Source organism: Mus pahari, chromosome 3, assembly GCF_900095145.1.
Source record: "Mus pahari chromosome 3, PAHARI_EIJ_v1.1, whole genome shotgun sequence".
Classification (NCBI taxonomy): Eukaryota; Metazoa; Chordata; class Mammalia; order Rodentia; family Muridae; genus Mus; species Mus pahari.
This window is the reverse complement of record NC_034592.1, coordinates 56630680-56646117: the sequence shown is the minus strand read 5'-3', so window position 1 is coordinate 56646117 and position 15438 is coordinate 56630680. Positions and strand designations below refer to the sequence as shown.

Here is a 15438-nt window from a genome sequence, read left to right as displayed (position 1 = left end):
CCTCTTAATTCTAGCCCTAAATCGTTCCATTAAAAAACAACCAACCAACCAGAAAACACCTTTCGTCGTCCAGGAGAGTTAATGCCAGGTGTCACTTTAACAGCTTGGTAAAATGATGGCTTTGGAAGCTGGAGAGATGGCTCATTGGTTAAGAATGAATACTGCTTTTTATAGCAGTTGGGCTCTCAGCATTCGCATGGTGGGGGTGGGAGTCTCACCATCTCACAGTTATCTTTAACTTCAGTTCTAGAGGATTGATTCTATGCCTTTGACTCTCTTGGGCACCTGCACTCATATGCACAAACTCCCCACAGACACACACTCTCTCTCTCACACACACACATCTACACAGAATTTTAAATGATTTAAAAAGTCTTTTAAAAATGATGGCCGTGTTACTTTAGCCTTTTCTTCTCACAGGCTTGGCCTCTTTGAGAAAACACAGTTGCTAGAAAAAAATGAGCTAAGATAGGCTTTCAAGAGAGCGCACCCCCTGGCCTCCATCACCTTTCTACTGGGAGCTCGCAGTCTAAAACAATGGCAGAATGAGGGGGCAGAGAGGAATTCTATGCTGCATAAAACTTAAAAGACAGTCATGTTTCATGAGCCTGGGTGGTTGACTGCAAACTTACAGGCACTTGTACCTGAAAGGCTGCAAAAGCTATGGAAATGGCCAGAATTCAAATAAGGACAAGGGACGAAAAACCCACAAGAACTATTTTGAAGAATCAGAAAAAAAAGGATAATGTACCTTTCTGATCACTCCCATGGTCCAGTTCGTTTAGTCAATCTCAGTGCTGTGTACGGGGGTCACTTCTCTACCTGCGCTGTAGACAAAGTCTTGTCTTCTAACGAATGAGGCGCTGTTTATAGCTTAACTGAATGATGCGGGAACTGAGCCCTCTTTCCCGATGATCCTAAACACATTTCTTAAGGAACTAAGTTAGGAGCACTGTACAAGCACACATAACAAGGAGCTGTTACTCTGTGACTGACGGGCAAAGATGCCAGATGACATGAGTTCCAAACTAGAAAGGATATTTGTCTGCCACACACCACTGCAACCTTGGAGCCCATAACTGTCCCTGAAGACTGGGAGAGGATGGAAATATTTGTTTACTGATAAGGCATACAACTCTAAGATGCATCCAGGAAGGTGAGAAACGGCGTCTTTTTTTTTTCCTTTCTTTCTTTTCTTCTGGACACAAAGAGCAAATATAACTTAAGTAAGGGCATAGGAACCTGCAGCAGTTGGTAAAGGCTCAACATCACCAGGATATGGAGCATCACCTGAAGCCAGCTAATGGGAAATGGATGGGCCATGGATAATCCCAAATAGAGGTTCTTGGAATTCTCTCTTTATACATGAAACACAGACTGGAAGAAAAAAAATGGGTACAAATTCTTCATGGAGAATAGTTTTTATTTTATTTATATTCTTCTTGCATACTCTAAATGCACAGTGTGGGTTTCATGTCTTCAAAAACACTTGTGGGACCGATCAGTGTATCGGAGATCTTCGGAAACATTGCCTTAGGTTTCAGCTAAGCGAGTCACAGAGATTGGTCATATACTACTACAAAATTACAGGAGATCTAGTTATTATTATTCAACAGTTACTAGAAAAGCTTTGAGAACACCTGACATACAGCCTGAGGGGGGAAAGAAAGGGCAAAGGCTACTGAAGCAAGGTTTCCATAACATGACTCTATGTACAGTATCAGAATTCTTTTTCAGACAGTACACATATGTTCAAATCATTATGTTAAGGGCACTCTAATATAAATGCAAGTCTCACTAATTTTCATCTTTTCTCTTTGGCTCACAAATGCACGAAAATACCATAAACAGTATCCAGAACTTACTCCATTAATATATAAATAAGATACATTACAAATGGGAAGAAAATACAAGATGTCTCTTTAACATGGTATATATTTGAATATAAATAAGCAGGTATCTCACTGATGTACAATTAAATCATTATATGCACTTCCCCCCGCCCAAAGATAGACAATGGCAATATACACAGTTTACACAGATGAATCTCTAAAACACAGCAATAGCACAATTGTGACAAAGACTCTGCTACTATTTCCCCTAGCAGGGTACTAACAGGGAGGGTGTGACATTTGTCATCTACTGGTACTTTCTGTCATCCATCATCCCTTCACGGGGGAACAGCTCTAGCAGGGAGGTAGGCTCCCACCAACAGCCTTTCCCTGGGTCCCTAGGGCCCTAGCAGTAGGGATACCATCTACCCTGCAGGCTTGCGAGATGGTTTAGCCTCTTAGTAATTGCTGGGGGTAAGGCTAATTCCCTGGGGACAAGCAACATGCTATGGTCTAGGACTAAGCCACATTCACTATACATACATGTACACAGAGAGAGGTATATATAACTGTACATATATACTGTGTTTCTAATGTGCAATTTTTTAAAAGAACATTATTCCCTGCTAACTCTAACAAACAAGCTTACGTGAGATGTGACAAATATTCTTTAAGAGATTATACTTTCCTTCAATGAGATGGCCTAGATATGTCAGCTACTGACAGAGCTGTGTTCTAGGGTACCAGAGGGGCACAAGCATGGCCGGTGATTCTGGTTCTGTAAAGGGCAATTATAGATCCTGACCCAACCTCTCTATTTCCTCAATGAGGAAATCAATGTCAGATTGGGTGGCGGCTGGGTTGGAGATGACCATCCGGAAGAAGTTGGCCTTGTCCCCTTGAGGCTGGTAGCCCACCATGGTTGTTCCTGACTCCATCATCAGAGCTTTGATCTTGGGAGCCACCTTGAGATGGAGAACAGAAGACCAAACTCAGCATCAACGCTGACACACCCTCTTTTTTTTTTTTTTAACAGATCAACTTGACTTACTTTTTACTATGTGTCTAAAACAACAAAAACTGTTTTAGAACCAAGTGTTTTTCATGGCTACTATCTAAACCCACCCAACCACCAGTTCCTTTAGAAAACACTGGGGTAGTCAACCTTGGAAGTCCATCTTTGAACAATGATAATAAAATGAGAAAGAAGGAGAAGAAGAAGAAGAAGAAGAAGAAGAAGAAGAAGAAGAAGAAGAAGAAGAAGAAGAAGAAGAAGAAGAAGAAGAGACAGAAAACGGTGCAATTTTGATGTATATAGCCTCAGATCCAGAACACTGCCTGGCACACAGACTAAGTTTATCAAATATCCATTCCATGGTTGCATGTCTAACAAGTTACATAAATATGGCAACAACTCTAAATGGATAAACTCGATGTAGAAATCAACAGAGAACATGAGTCAGAATTTACCTAGGCTTGCACTTAGTAAAATATAGTCAATAAAGTAGAATGTGGAATGTTCCAAGAGAGCCTCCGTAACAAAGAACACCAGTCCAAAGTGGGACTCCATTTTTTTTTTAAAAAGAGGTTCCTATTGTATTTGAACCACAGCCAGGGACAATGCAGACCCTAGAGGTATAAATTAAGATGGCTTTGTAACACCCATTACCCAGAAGTCGACCCTGAAACATTTTCTTTTTTAAGTTCTTCCCCTTTGAGAACAGCACAGTGGCACCAGGCCCGCCCAGCGAGCCGAACAGCAGCAGTGGTGCATCTGAGACAGAAAGAGCCCATCCTTACCCTGTGTAGTTTTTCTCGTCGCTCAGGACTATCTGGAACCCCTCGAAGGCTTTGTGGAATGTACCAGAAACAGACATTTGTGTGCTCAGGCTACAGAAATTCCAGGAGACAATCAATCAAACAAACAAACAAACAAAAAGAAAATCATTAGAACTTGGCCAAAAGCTGGAGGCATTTTTGGAGTAAGTTTTTTTTTTTTTTTTTAATTTTATTTTTTCCAGTCTAAAAAGGATGTGTGTGTGTGTGTGTGTGTGAATGACGTCTCCAAAGCAATGTGGTACATAAATACTCCAGACAGGAAGTACTGCTAATCCACTTTCTCCTGTCAAGAGCGTTGACTCTCCAAACCCCAATGAACTTTCTAGATTCCCCAAGATTCTGAACCTTGAAACAATAAAAACGATGGCACTTTAGTAACTCAGGAAAGGGCATTACTTTGCTGTTTGTAAGGCTGAGCAGGGGGAAGCTGCTTAGCTTTATAGTTTGTTGATGAGAGAGGTTTGAGCTCTCCCTTGATGTTGCTAGCACAGTGCCTGCACCTAAGCAGTGTTCTCAACCTTCGGAATGCAGACCCTTTGATACAGTTCCTCATGCTGTGGTGACCCCACCCCCAACCAGAAACTTACTTCATAACTGCAATTTTGCTACTATCATGACTTGTACCATAAATCTCTGTGTTTTCTGATCCCTGTGAAAGGGCCATTTGCCCCCTCAAGAGGGTCACAACCCACGAACTGCTGTTCTAGGTGGCTGGAGACATCACTGGTCTCATTTCAAGTCTACTAGAATGTGTGAACCCTGTAGAGGGGTGTCCCACAGCCAGGGCTCGGGAGCGCCACATGCTGACAGTGAGTGCTCATTTGCTGACTCTCAGGTGGTATCTTGGGAAGCGCACGGGTAAACAGACACATGTCAGCTGTGTCGGTGCTGGGTTACAACAGGTTATGAACAGCTGTTTTATGGATGAACAGGGCTCTCTTTTACCAGGGCTGGCAGCGAGTCCATATTTCATAATTCAATTGTAAACTCCACTAGGGCAGACACAATATTTGTTTTGGACAATAATAACCCCGTAGGTGGCACTCAGGGAATATTGGGCTGACAGGTGCTTTGCTGTGTATAATAGGGGGAGTGTGTGTGAACGTGGGCAGCAGCAGTTTATCAGGCTCTCTTCATGATTCCGTGGAGAGCAAGCCCTCATTTAGAGCCAGTCTTGGAAGATGAGGTTATACCTGACCTCTAAACTTCCTGGGCTAGAGAGACACTTATCATGGATCGAGTCCAATTCAAGACAGAGCCAAGAACAATGAAGGGGTAGGACCTGCCACGGGAAGCGCTCTAGGTCGACGAGTTGGCTGAGAGCCCCGTGCTTTAGGGCGCAGCGCCTTTAACTTTGTGTTGCTACGACTGAGTTGGGGCGGAGATGGATTATAAAGGACCAAAGCTTAACTCTTAAATCAAACGAGTAATGAATCTGGGGTTTGCTGGCAGTGTTTGCCTGTATTGTATGATGTCACCTCACTGCAGACTTGGTTTTGAGCATACAACATGCATACCTGCCATATCGTGCCACATAATAATGTCAAGGAAGGGTGCCTCAAACAGCCACAGAGTCCAGACCCCTGTGTGCTGTGAACAACAGTGTCCTCTCTGTACTTACAAACTGCTTGGTGCTTGTAGAAAATGGCTCAATTAGAGAAAGATTTAATAATTTCCTATTGACATTCTGCCATTTTGTACTATATATACTATCTATGTGTGTTATGTGTGTTATGTATATTATATATTAACACAAAGCAGCATTCTCTATACTGAAGACTATAAGATGAAAATCTCATTCAACTCTGAAAAATGTTCAGGATCCTCTACATCAGTGGTTCTCAGCCTTCCCACGGCTGTGACCCTTTAATAGAGTCCCTCATACTGTGGTGACTCCCCCCCCCCCACACACACACCACAAAATTATTTTTGTTGCTACTTTGTAACTGAAAATTTTGCTACTGTTATGAATCATACCTGAAGGGGTCACAAGCATAGGTTGAGAACCACTATACTGAATCTTGCAATATCACATATTTAACCAAAATGTAATACTTTGTGTACAGATAAACAATAGCACCCCCCTCGTCTCATTAGCATGCAAATTTACTTTAGTCTTTAGTAAAATGGCAAAACTGTCTACAGAGAGTTGCTTTAAAATAATTATCTTTACTATTCATCCTCAGTCTGTCTATTTTATGTATACATATACCTGGGCTTGCATAAAGCCATCAGAGGTGAAATGGACCATGAGTAGTTAAAGCTCAAGTCCTATTTCAAAGGAGATGATGAGACATTGGCAATCTCAAGCTCCAGGAACTTCCTGGGTGTTTTTTCTGGAAGCACTACGTGTCCAGTCCATGGTGACAACCTACCTCACCGTCGAAAACCATCTCGAACTCTTCTCTGTTTTTAATCTTGGCATAGAGGTACTCAGCCAGCTCCAGGCATTTGTTGATCTGATTTTCAAATCCCACGGTGCCCTGTATCAAAGAAGAAAGCTGTGTTTGTTGCTGTCAAATTGCATTTCCCTGTGACAGTCATTTGGGAAGGCTATGCTGGCCTGGTTTATGGGGCATTTAAAGAAATATAGTCTTGGAGGTGGCTAGGAAGGACTATCTAATTAAATGTGCACAGCTTTTTCAAAGCCCTGAGCGCAAGAAAATGCTTTCTCTTTCTAGGACCTTTGTTTAATCCCTTGGAAGTTGTTCTCAGCAGGGATTTAGCTTCCTACAAGTCAGACACGAGCTAGTTTGCTTATGGATAGTGTCACTCAAAGTGTCCTATCTGGACTGTGTCCAGTCTACAAACTGTTGCAGGTTGGGTTGGAATGAGTAGAGAAGCTGAAAAGAAGAACTTTTTAAAAAACTTTTATTTATCTGCCCTCGCTCTCGCTCTCGCTCTCGCCCTGGCCCTGGCCCTGGCCCTGGCCCTGGCCCTGGCCCTGGCCCTGGCCCTGGCCCTGGCCCTGGCTCTGGCTCTGGCTCTCCCTCTCCCTCTCCCTCTCCCTCTCCCCTCCCCCCTGCTTGCATGCTCTCTCTCTCTCTCTCTCTCTCTCTCTCTCTCTCTCTCTCTCTCTCTGTGTGTGTGTGTGTGTTCTTGCCTGTGTGTGCACCTTTATGTATGCCTGGGAATGAAGGTCAGAGGACAATTAATGGAGATCAGGTTTTTCTTCTCACCATGTGTGTTCTGGGGTTCAAACTCTTGGTGGCAAACACCTCTACCTGCTAAGTCACCTTGCTGGTTCCATTAAGAAACTTTTAAAACAAACGTACCTATTGATGTTAACAAGTAGTAAATTTGGGCTTGTGTTTTGCATTTCATTTTTTAAACACGTTCATGCTCGGTAAAAGGAACTACCATCTAGCTCTCCACAGATACTTTAAAAGACACTATGATAGAATGCATCTTCCCCAGCCATATATCCTGGCCAAACCTGTCCCCAGTCCTCACAGGCAATTCACCTTCCATAGAACAGTATGTGCCCTTCCAGCAATGGGCCAGCAGGCAAGTGTGGAAGCCATGGTTCTCAGCACATGCCCAGAGACTGTACTAGCTCTAACTACTCCCAAACTAGCTGAGCCTGAGTTTCAAAAGCCAGCGTGGCTGATTAGCAGAGCAGCATTCTGGCTGCTGATTGTGTTGGTGTTAATGAGAGCAGATGCACAAGGCTGGCCTGTGGATGGCTGAAGAGCCTGGGCAGAATCCAGAGCTGGCAAAGCAGGAACTTTCCCAAGAGAGGTGGTACTGGAGGTCTCTCTCATGCAAAGGGTTTCCTCCCCAGGCTCTTCCCTCCACAACCTAGGGGCTGAACCTCCCGGGGACAGCTCAGGAGGCCACTGTTAGACAAGATGAAGATGTAATTATGGAGACAGGCCATGTGATCATTACAGCAGTGCAAAATGACAGGGCTTTTTCTCTTATTGCAGTAAAGGCATTTATATGCTCAAAATGCCTATGATTACTTTGTGGGAGAATCAAATCCAGACTCTACATTCAGGCAAGATGACATAATGAGGAAGGAAATTAATCCTCTGCCAGTTTTTCCTATGTCAGACTAGATATTGCTGGAAAGCCTTATTGTTTGGAGGGAAAATTAGTCCAAATCTTTACTATGGAAATCATTTAAATTAACAAGTAGTAGTAAATAGTAACAACAGAAGCAATGCAAAACTGTGAAATCCAGATCACCTTTAATTTGGCTGCCTTCTTCCCAGACCAACACAGTAGTTTTCTAACCTTCTTTCTATTTGTACTAAATAATTTTAGAGTTCTTAAGAATTATTATGGAGGACAGGCAAGATGGCTCGGTGGGTAACGGTGCTTGCTGCCAAGCCTTACAGATGAGTTTGGTCTGGGATCTCATATGTTCGAAAGAGGAAACCAACTTCTGCAAGTTTCCCTCTGACCTCCATATGCACACTGAGGCACACACCACACACTCACACTCATAAACACACACACACAAAGAGAGAGAGGGAGGGAGGAAGGGAGGGAGGGAGAGAGAGAGAGAGAGAGAGAGAGAGAGAGAGAGAGAGAGAGAGAGAGAGAGAGAAACAAATTTTGTAAAATTTAAGGAGAATTATTGTGGAAGTCCTTTTCTTGGCAAAATTTTTAGTAATAAGGGAATTATAAGAATAAGAACTTCCTATGGTGATTCAAACTAAGGAGAAGGAACCAAAAAAAGTGAAAACTGACATACAAAGGGAGTTATTCCATTCACAAAGAAGAAACAGTTAACTCAATCAGATACAGTGACACGTACAGTGAACTATCTGGGACCTATCACTGCCTCCCTGTCACCAGTCAGCCCGGGCCACAGTTCCTGGATTTCCCCTTAATACCTTTGCTTTCCACATCAGCCAGAACTTGAAGATGTCCACATGGCGGCCACACTGAATCGCTTTGTCCCCGGTGTCATAGGAGACGTCATACTGCTTGTCTGGCTGGAAGAGGTAGCCTGCACACATCTGGTTGCATCCTTGGAGTATACCCTGTCATAAAAATGAAGATGTGAGCACCTGTCCTCACCAGTCAGAGGTGTGGGTGTGAGGATGGACCGGGGGCCCACACCTCCCTTCTTCTGAGGCCTTCCATAGGTTCAGATGTCCTTTAGAGACACTCTTGGGAAAACCCCTGCCTGTCTGCCTCAACTGCCTTCCTTCTGTCACTTGGGTCAGAAAAAGTTCTTTTGTGTTGGATGTCTACAACAAGGGTCTCACTGTCCCTCTAAGGGACATCTGGACGGTTAAGTGGGAGGAGTTACTTTGCCATTCTTTGAGTGAGACTTGGAGTATAAACCTCAGCAGGTGGGGAAGCTGGTGCTATGAAGAACTTCCTCTCCCCAGATATTGCCCCCTAAGTCTTCTAATTTATGCAAGACCCCCTATGATGTTATGGTAAGTGGAAGAGGCTCTGACTCCCCAAAGAGACACCTGAGGTGGGTACCTCTCTTGCAGTAGGTCTACAAAACATCAGTGCACTGGGTGTATGTGGGGGTGGGGAGAAAAATCTGTCTGCAGCTCACTCATAGAAGCTTTTTTAGAAATTATATTTATTTTGTGTGTGTGAGTGTATTACACACACACATTTGTACACCACGGCATATATGTGGAGATCAAAAGACACTTCCTCTTTCCTCCATGTGAATCTCAGCGAAAGAACACAGAGCCTCAAGCTTGGCAGCCAGTGCCTTTACTCACTGAGTCATTTTGTTGGCCCTACAGAAGTCTGGTCAGCAGCTCCTGCTGCCCAATAAGCTCATTGAAGTGTCTCTCACCCGCAGGACCCTAAGCACTGAACCAAGACAAAGGGCAGCCAAGAGCCAAGAGGAAAACCAGTGGGAGGGGAAGAACCCTGCAGGCTTGGGGGGGGGGGAGGTGTGGCAGGGGGCGGGGCTGCTAACCGAGGGAGTACAGACCTTTTCCTTGACTAGAATGGCAGAGCACTGGAGCAGCACACCCATCATCTTGTGAGGGTTCCAGGTGACTGAATTGGCCCTGGAAGACACACAGGGACCTCTGAGAAGATGGGAGGAAGGGAAAGAAGAGCCTATCCTCTTGAGGAAAACTCCACTGTCCCATTTCCATGGAAGTCATGGCTGCTTTCCTTGCTCCGTCTCCTAAATGGACCCTCAGCGGGGAAGTGCATGCTTCGGGCATTCTCCCAAGGTATTGCACTACAGACTGCTATATATAACTGCTATTAACAACAGCAGCCAGTTACTTCTTACATATCCTACTGTTCTCAGAGCTTTGGGTGTATACGACGGGAAGTGGGACTAAGGTCTGGGGCTTTGCAGGTATACAGTCCCAATCTGAACCTTAGCCCTGACATTTTCCAGCTTGTGTACATTACACAACTAGTTTGTGTGTCAGAGTTCACATCGATCTTATCAGAATGGAATAAAAGATAAAATAAGTTCATGGAATATATAATCGTAGGGCTTTGTCTATGTGATTCTCACAGCAACACTATGATGGAGACATTTCTATTACTTCTCATTTACAAAAAGAAACAGACACACAGATATGCTAACCACAATATCCAAAGTCACACAGGTGGGAGATGCTGGGTCAGGGTCCAGCTCCAGGAGTCTCTTTACAGAACCAACACTCATAGACCATACGCTAGACTGCCTCCTTCTAGGGGATATGATAACCTTGGGCTGACTTCTTCCTGCCTTTCTGTTTTGAAAGGCAAGGACCTGCCTGCTGATGGTGCACCTCAATGCTACCCTCAGCTGTACTCACTGCCCATAGACTTTGACTACCTAGCAACAGCGATTGAGAAATCAGCATGATTTTTGCCAGTCTGGGCTGCCCTGCTCACTTAACAAGCATGGTCTCTTAGCAACTGGATCACTCTGTCAGACACAATTAGATGACTAAGGAGCACACTAGCTAGGGCATTACAGAAACAACCGAGTGTAACATATAATGTTTCAAACTTGGGAAATTCGCTTCAGTGGGTTACAGACCCTTTTCTGATGGCCTCGGCCACAGCTGGGCTCTGCATCTTAATATCTGAGATGAGTGTGTCCTCTGACGTAACAATTGTCTTGAAATTACATGTCTGTGCTCACTCAGCACTAACCCCTTGCTGCAGGCTTTTAGCCTCTTCCTTAGGTCGGGTGTGTGTGTGTGTGTGTGTGTGTGTGTGTGTGTGTGTGTGTGTGTGTGTAAGGGGCCTGGGAGGATTCCCAGGAAGGTTGACTAAGTGCTGGCATCATAGAAAAGACCCCATGTCAATGCGCTGAGAAGTCATGAACTTAGCCAATTTTGTCACTGCTGTTGCATGTCAAGTCATTAAAAATTATATTTAGATCTCATAAAATGGCTTTAAAAGTGGCTTTCTCAGTGTCCCAAAGGCAGGAAGTAAATGATTCTCTGCTATTGCTAGTGGAAGGAAACAGGGCCTGCTGGGCATTGGCTCCCTTCAGAAAACACGTGCGCCTTCGCGTTAATAAAGTCCAAGCTTAGGGTTAACTCTTTCACCTGGTCCAAGGATGGAAAGAGAACTGCCTGAGATGTTTCATATGTTTCCCTCCAAATTAGACAGTCATATACTCCATCTTTGACAAACCAATCTTGTGTTGACAATGGTGTTTCAAAACAGAGAAGAGCGCAGGCGCGATCGCGGCTGTAGAATCCAGGGTCCTTGCTAGGAGAGTGCTCCCGTGAACTCCCAGGCCCAGTCTTCTTATTGCCCTGGTCTTTACCTGTTACACATCCCCAAGATGGCCAGGAGTTGTGTCTCAGGGCCTTTGTATTGCCCATGCTCACTGCCTGGAATATGCTTTCCTACATCTTTGCTTTCTGCCTCTCTTGCTGTAGCTACTGAGAAAAGTCAGGGGGAGCTGGTGTCTCAGTCATCAGCTCCCTTACTGAGGAAGAGGAACTAAAGGGATCAGTGACCTCCCTGTCTCCTTCCCCTTCCATTTCTCCTTCCTAGGCACCTCACTGGGCGCCTCACTTCACGATGTGTGAACTCACTGAGGGTCCATCTGACTCGGATATAAACCATGAACGCAAAAGACACCAGGTGAGCTAAAGCTTGCCTAGTCTGAGATCCATCAGAAAATCAGGGCTGGGGGACCAAAGGCTGACATGGGGGGTGGGAAGGTAAGGGATGGACCAAGGTGTATAGTGTATCTGAGGCAGAAGATGAAGGAGGGCTATGGAGCCTACTGTACCTTTCTATGCCACTGAGTTTGTGGCGGTGCTTCCGGGACATGAGCAGCCCACCACCCCAGGCAGCCTGCAAAGACAGAAAAGAGACAAGAGGAGCTGTGACGCTGAAGACCCTATAATGAAGATAGCCATGCCTTTCATTCTAACACTAGGGAAGCAGAAGCAGGCAGATCATAGACAGGCAGATCTCTATGTACTAGAAACCATACTTGTCTATGTAACAAATTCCATGCCAGTCAAGGTTACACAGTTGATGACCTATGGAATAAGCCCATGCCGACAGTTCTAGTTGCCCAGGCTGCAGGCTCTTCAGTGCTTTACATAAACTTCCTCCAGAGAATGTCTTAGTGATCTGGGAAAAGTGGGTTGAGTTTGTGGTGACTGTGGATCAAAACCCAAAGGCCCAGAATGCCAGGGCAAGCCAGGGATTCTCTGAACCCAATACACTCGTCCTGACAGCCATGAAGGTACTGAAGGCTGCTTAGAAGGCAGGAGCAACTGTTTGCCTCTTCCAAAAAAAAGTCTTGAGAAACTCAGAAGCCCCAGTCATAGGAGACACTGCTCTGGGCACCACGATTCCTGTTTTACTGAATAGCCTGGCATTAGCATGCCTTTGTTAGCCATTTATCCAAGAGTGGGGCAGATTTTCCTTTTGTCTATACCCAAGAAATTACATCCAGTAAGAGAATGGATAGGGAGAGAGAGAGGGGAGACAGACAGACAGACAGCGAGACAAAGAGACAGAGAGACAGAGACAGACAAAAGCCTCCAATGACATATGTAAGAGCACATATTTGCTGGGAAACTTTGGGATTACTCTCACAGCTGCTCATGTCTTCTGTATACATCCTTCCTTTCCTGCATGCAGCAGATGGAAATCTTTCTTAGAAGTGTCACAGATGGGGGGATGCAGGCAGGTGACTAACTGATCACACTCATGGCCACTTCCTGTATGTTATGTCTTACTATCTTCTGAAATTCTTTTCTGAATTCTTTTTTAAATTATCTGAAGTCAGTTATATTTTACTTTGCATTCATTCACTTAAACAAAGCAGCTGCTCATCACAGCAGACTTCAGAAGGATCCACACAAGACAACTATTGGTCAGGGCAGACTGAATCCCAGAGGGTGGCCAGGTTCTGTGGCATGTACTCTTCACAAACAGCTCACTGAGGAGTAGGGAAGAGCAGGAGCTAACGTAGGTTAGGAAGGGCCGGGCAGGGTGTTCGGAAGAGCTGGAGGCAAGGCTGAAAGCAGGGTTGTTTCTGCCCCTTCCCAGGACAGCGCTGTGTGAGGACAAGGACACTTACATCCACATGCAGCCAAAGGTTGTATTTCTCACATATGTCCGCAATCTCCTGGATTGGATCAAATGCTCCGTAAACAGTCGTGCCTGCAGTTGCATTGACGTAAAGGGGAACATAGCCCTACACGGTGAAAGAGATGGCTGATTAGTGCTTTAAAAAATATTTTCGCCGGGCGTGGTGGCGCATGCCTTTAATCCCAGCACTCGGGAGGCAGGGGCAGGTGGATTTCTGAGTTCGAGGCCAGCCTGGTCTACAAAGTGAGTTCCAGGACAGCCAGGGCTATACAGAGAAACCCTGTCTCGAAAAACCAAAAAAAAAAAATTTTTTTTCACTTATTTGTTTGATGTGTGTGTGTGTGTTCGTGTGTGTGCCCATGTGCACTGGCACCCTCAGAGCACAGAAGAGAATTTTAGATGCCCCAGAGATGGAGTAACAGGTGGTTGTAAACCTGATGAGGATGCTGGGAGCTGTATCTGGTTCAGTGCAAGAGGGGTATGCCCCCCTCTTAGCGGCTGAGCCATCTCGCCTAGCCCCTTGTTTATGGTTTTTCATCTTCCCCATCGCCTTGTTTCTATGGGAAGTGGAAGGCACCAATCTTTATTTCTAACTGTGAGCCAAGCTGGTGAAATCAGAGACCGTGGCTCTCGGTACCTTTTGTTGTTCATTCATTCATTCATTCATTCATTCATTCATTCATCCACCCATCTATCCATTCATTCATTCAACAGAGATATTTGTTGTTTTTGTTTTGTTTAACTGACTTTTACATGCTAGGTCTTTTGGTGCTGGGGACGGTGCAGGGAACAAGTAGATAAAGAACTCTAACATGATGGTCTTAAAATTAGATACCCAAAATATATAAATTATACCACAGTGGCAAGTTATATGACAGAAACTAAATTAAAAATAATAATTATTTGGAGAGATGAGCACTTTTGAACATCATCTGGATACTGCTTTCTGCATGCAGAGTTATGTTGTTCTAAGTGGTTTGATAACACAATTAAACTCAAACTTTTTTTTTAAAGAGGTGAATACAAGGACTGGGCAATTAGCTGAGTCGGTAAAGTGCTTGCTTTAAAAACCTAAGGACCTCAGAATTCACAGTTAAAGAGCCAAGCACGTTGATGCATGCTTGTAATCTCAGAACTGGGACTAGGTAAATGGAGCCAGGTGGGTCCTTGAGGCTTGCTATTCAGCCTGCCTAGCCTGCCACGTGAGTTTCAGGCCAGGGAGAGACCTTGTCTCAAATAAATGATGCAGTGCCTATGCCTCATGTCCTCTGGCTTCCACACGCCTGCACACACACACACACACACACACACACACACCTGCACAACTACACACACATACCTGCACACCCATCTGCACATGCACACCTACACACACACACACACACACACACACACACACACTTGCAATGCACACACACAAACACATACACCCACATAATAATAGTAGTAGGTCTAAAACTGGGAATGCTGAAACACCAATTCATGCTAAGAATGAATTCCGTTGACACGGAAAAGAGGGAAGCAAGGAAATGAATAAAAGGACCTAAGGCAAGTTGGGGAGCCCTATGAGTCTCAAGGAGATTGAGAGCTCAGCCCTTAGACAGTAAAACTCCATCCACCTTGGCCTCAGCAAACAGCCACAACCAGAAAAGAAGGTATGAGAAGGTAACTAAACAAGAGTGTGGTGGTAATGGTGGAAGCTACACGGCAGGGCCGTGGGGCCCATCTGTTCTACGGAATCGCTTCGTGTAGCAGAGTTTGTTGAGTTGGATTTGCCAAGTACTGTGAGCCATCTGCTGGGGCACAGAGCACTTTGCTAAACAGAATCCCACAATAAAATGGGACTTATTAAAACTATCTAACAAGAAACAAAGTTCAGTTGCTGGGGTGAGGAGACGGAGCCACCACATGTCCTACAGGTTGGGTGAGTGCCATGGATGCATCCTGTGAGTGGCCACCCACGAGTGCTCTGATCACTCTCACTCAACACATTCATCTATTCACTAAGCTGGACCAAGCTAATAATCAAGGTAGTTCGAGAGTGAACCCTTTTAGCACGGGCAAAACACAAAATGGACAAAAATCAACAGGGAAGATAAATTTGGCTGGTGAGGTGGCTCAGTGGATAAAGGACTTTGCCACTAAGTCTCATAACTGAGTTCAATCCTTAGAATGCACTTGGTAGGAGAGAACCAACTCACATAAGCTATCCTCTGACTCTCTCTTACACACACACACACACACACACACACAC

The 15438-nt window shown here is 44.8% G+C and overlaps 1 protein-coding gene across 1 annotated transcript in view; it reads right to left on the bottom strand.

Moving 5' to 3' along the window:
• Positions 1 to 1400: 1400 nt before the first annotated feature.
• Gad1 (glutamate decarboxylase 1) overlaps positions 1401 to 15438 on the bottom strand; it is a 40445-nt gene continuing 26407 nt past the window's right edge. Inside the window, exons 8-15 of the mRNA XM_021192703.2 lie at positions 13558 to 13643; positions 13174 to 13290; positions 11866 to 11930; positions 9592 to 9670; positions 8516 to 8665; positions 6047 to 6154; positions 3633 to 3722; positions 1401 to 2797 (exon numbers count right to left, since the gene is read on the bottom strand). Coding sequence (XP_021048362.2) covers positions 2624 to 2797; positions 3633 to 3722; positions 6047 to 6154; positions 8516 to 8665; positions 9592 to 9670; positions 11866 to 11930; positions 13174 to 13290; positions 13558 to 13643 — 869 coding nt within the window. The 3' untranslated portion in view covers positions 1401 to 2623. The remainder of the gene's footprint in view (positions 2798 to 3632; positions 3723 to 6046; positions 6155 to 8515; positions 8666 to 9591; positions 9671 to 11865; positions 11931 to 13173; positions 13291 to 13557; positions 13644 to 15438) is intronic.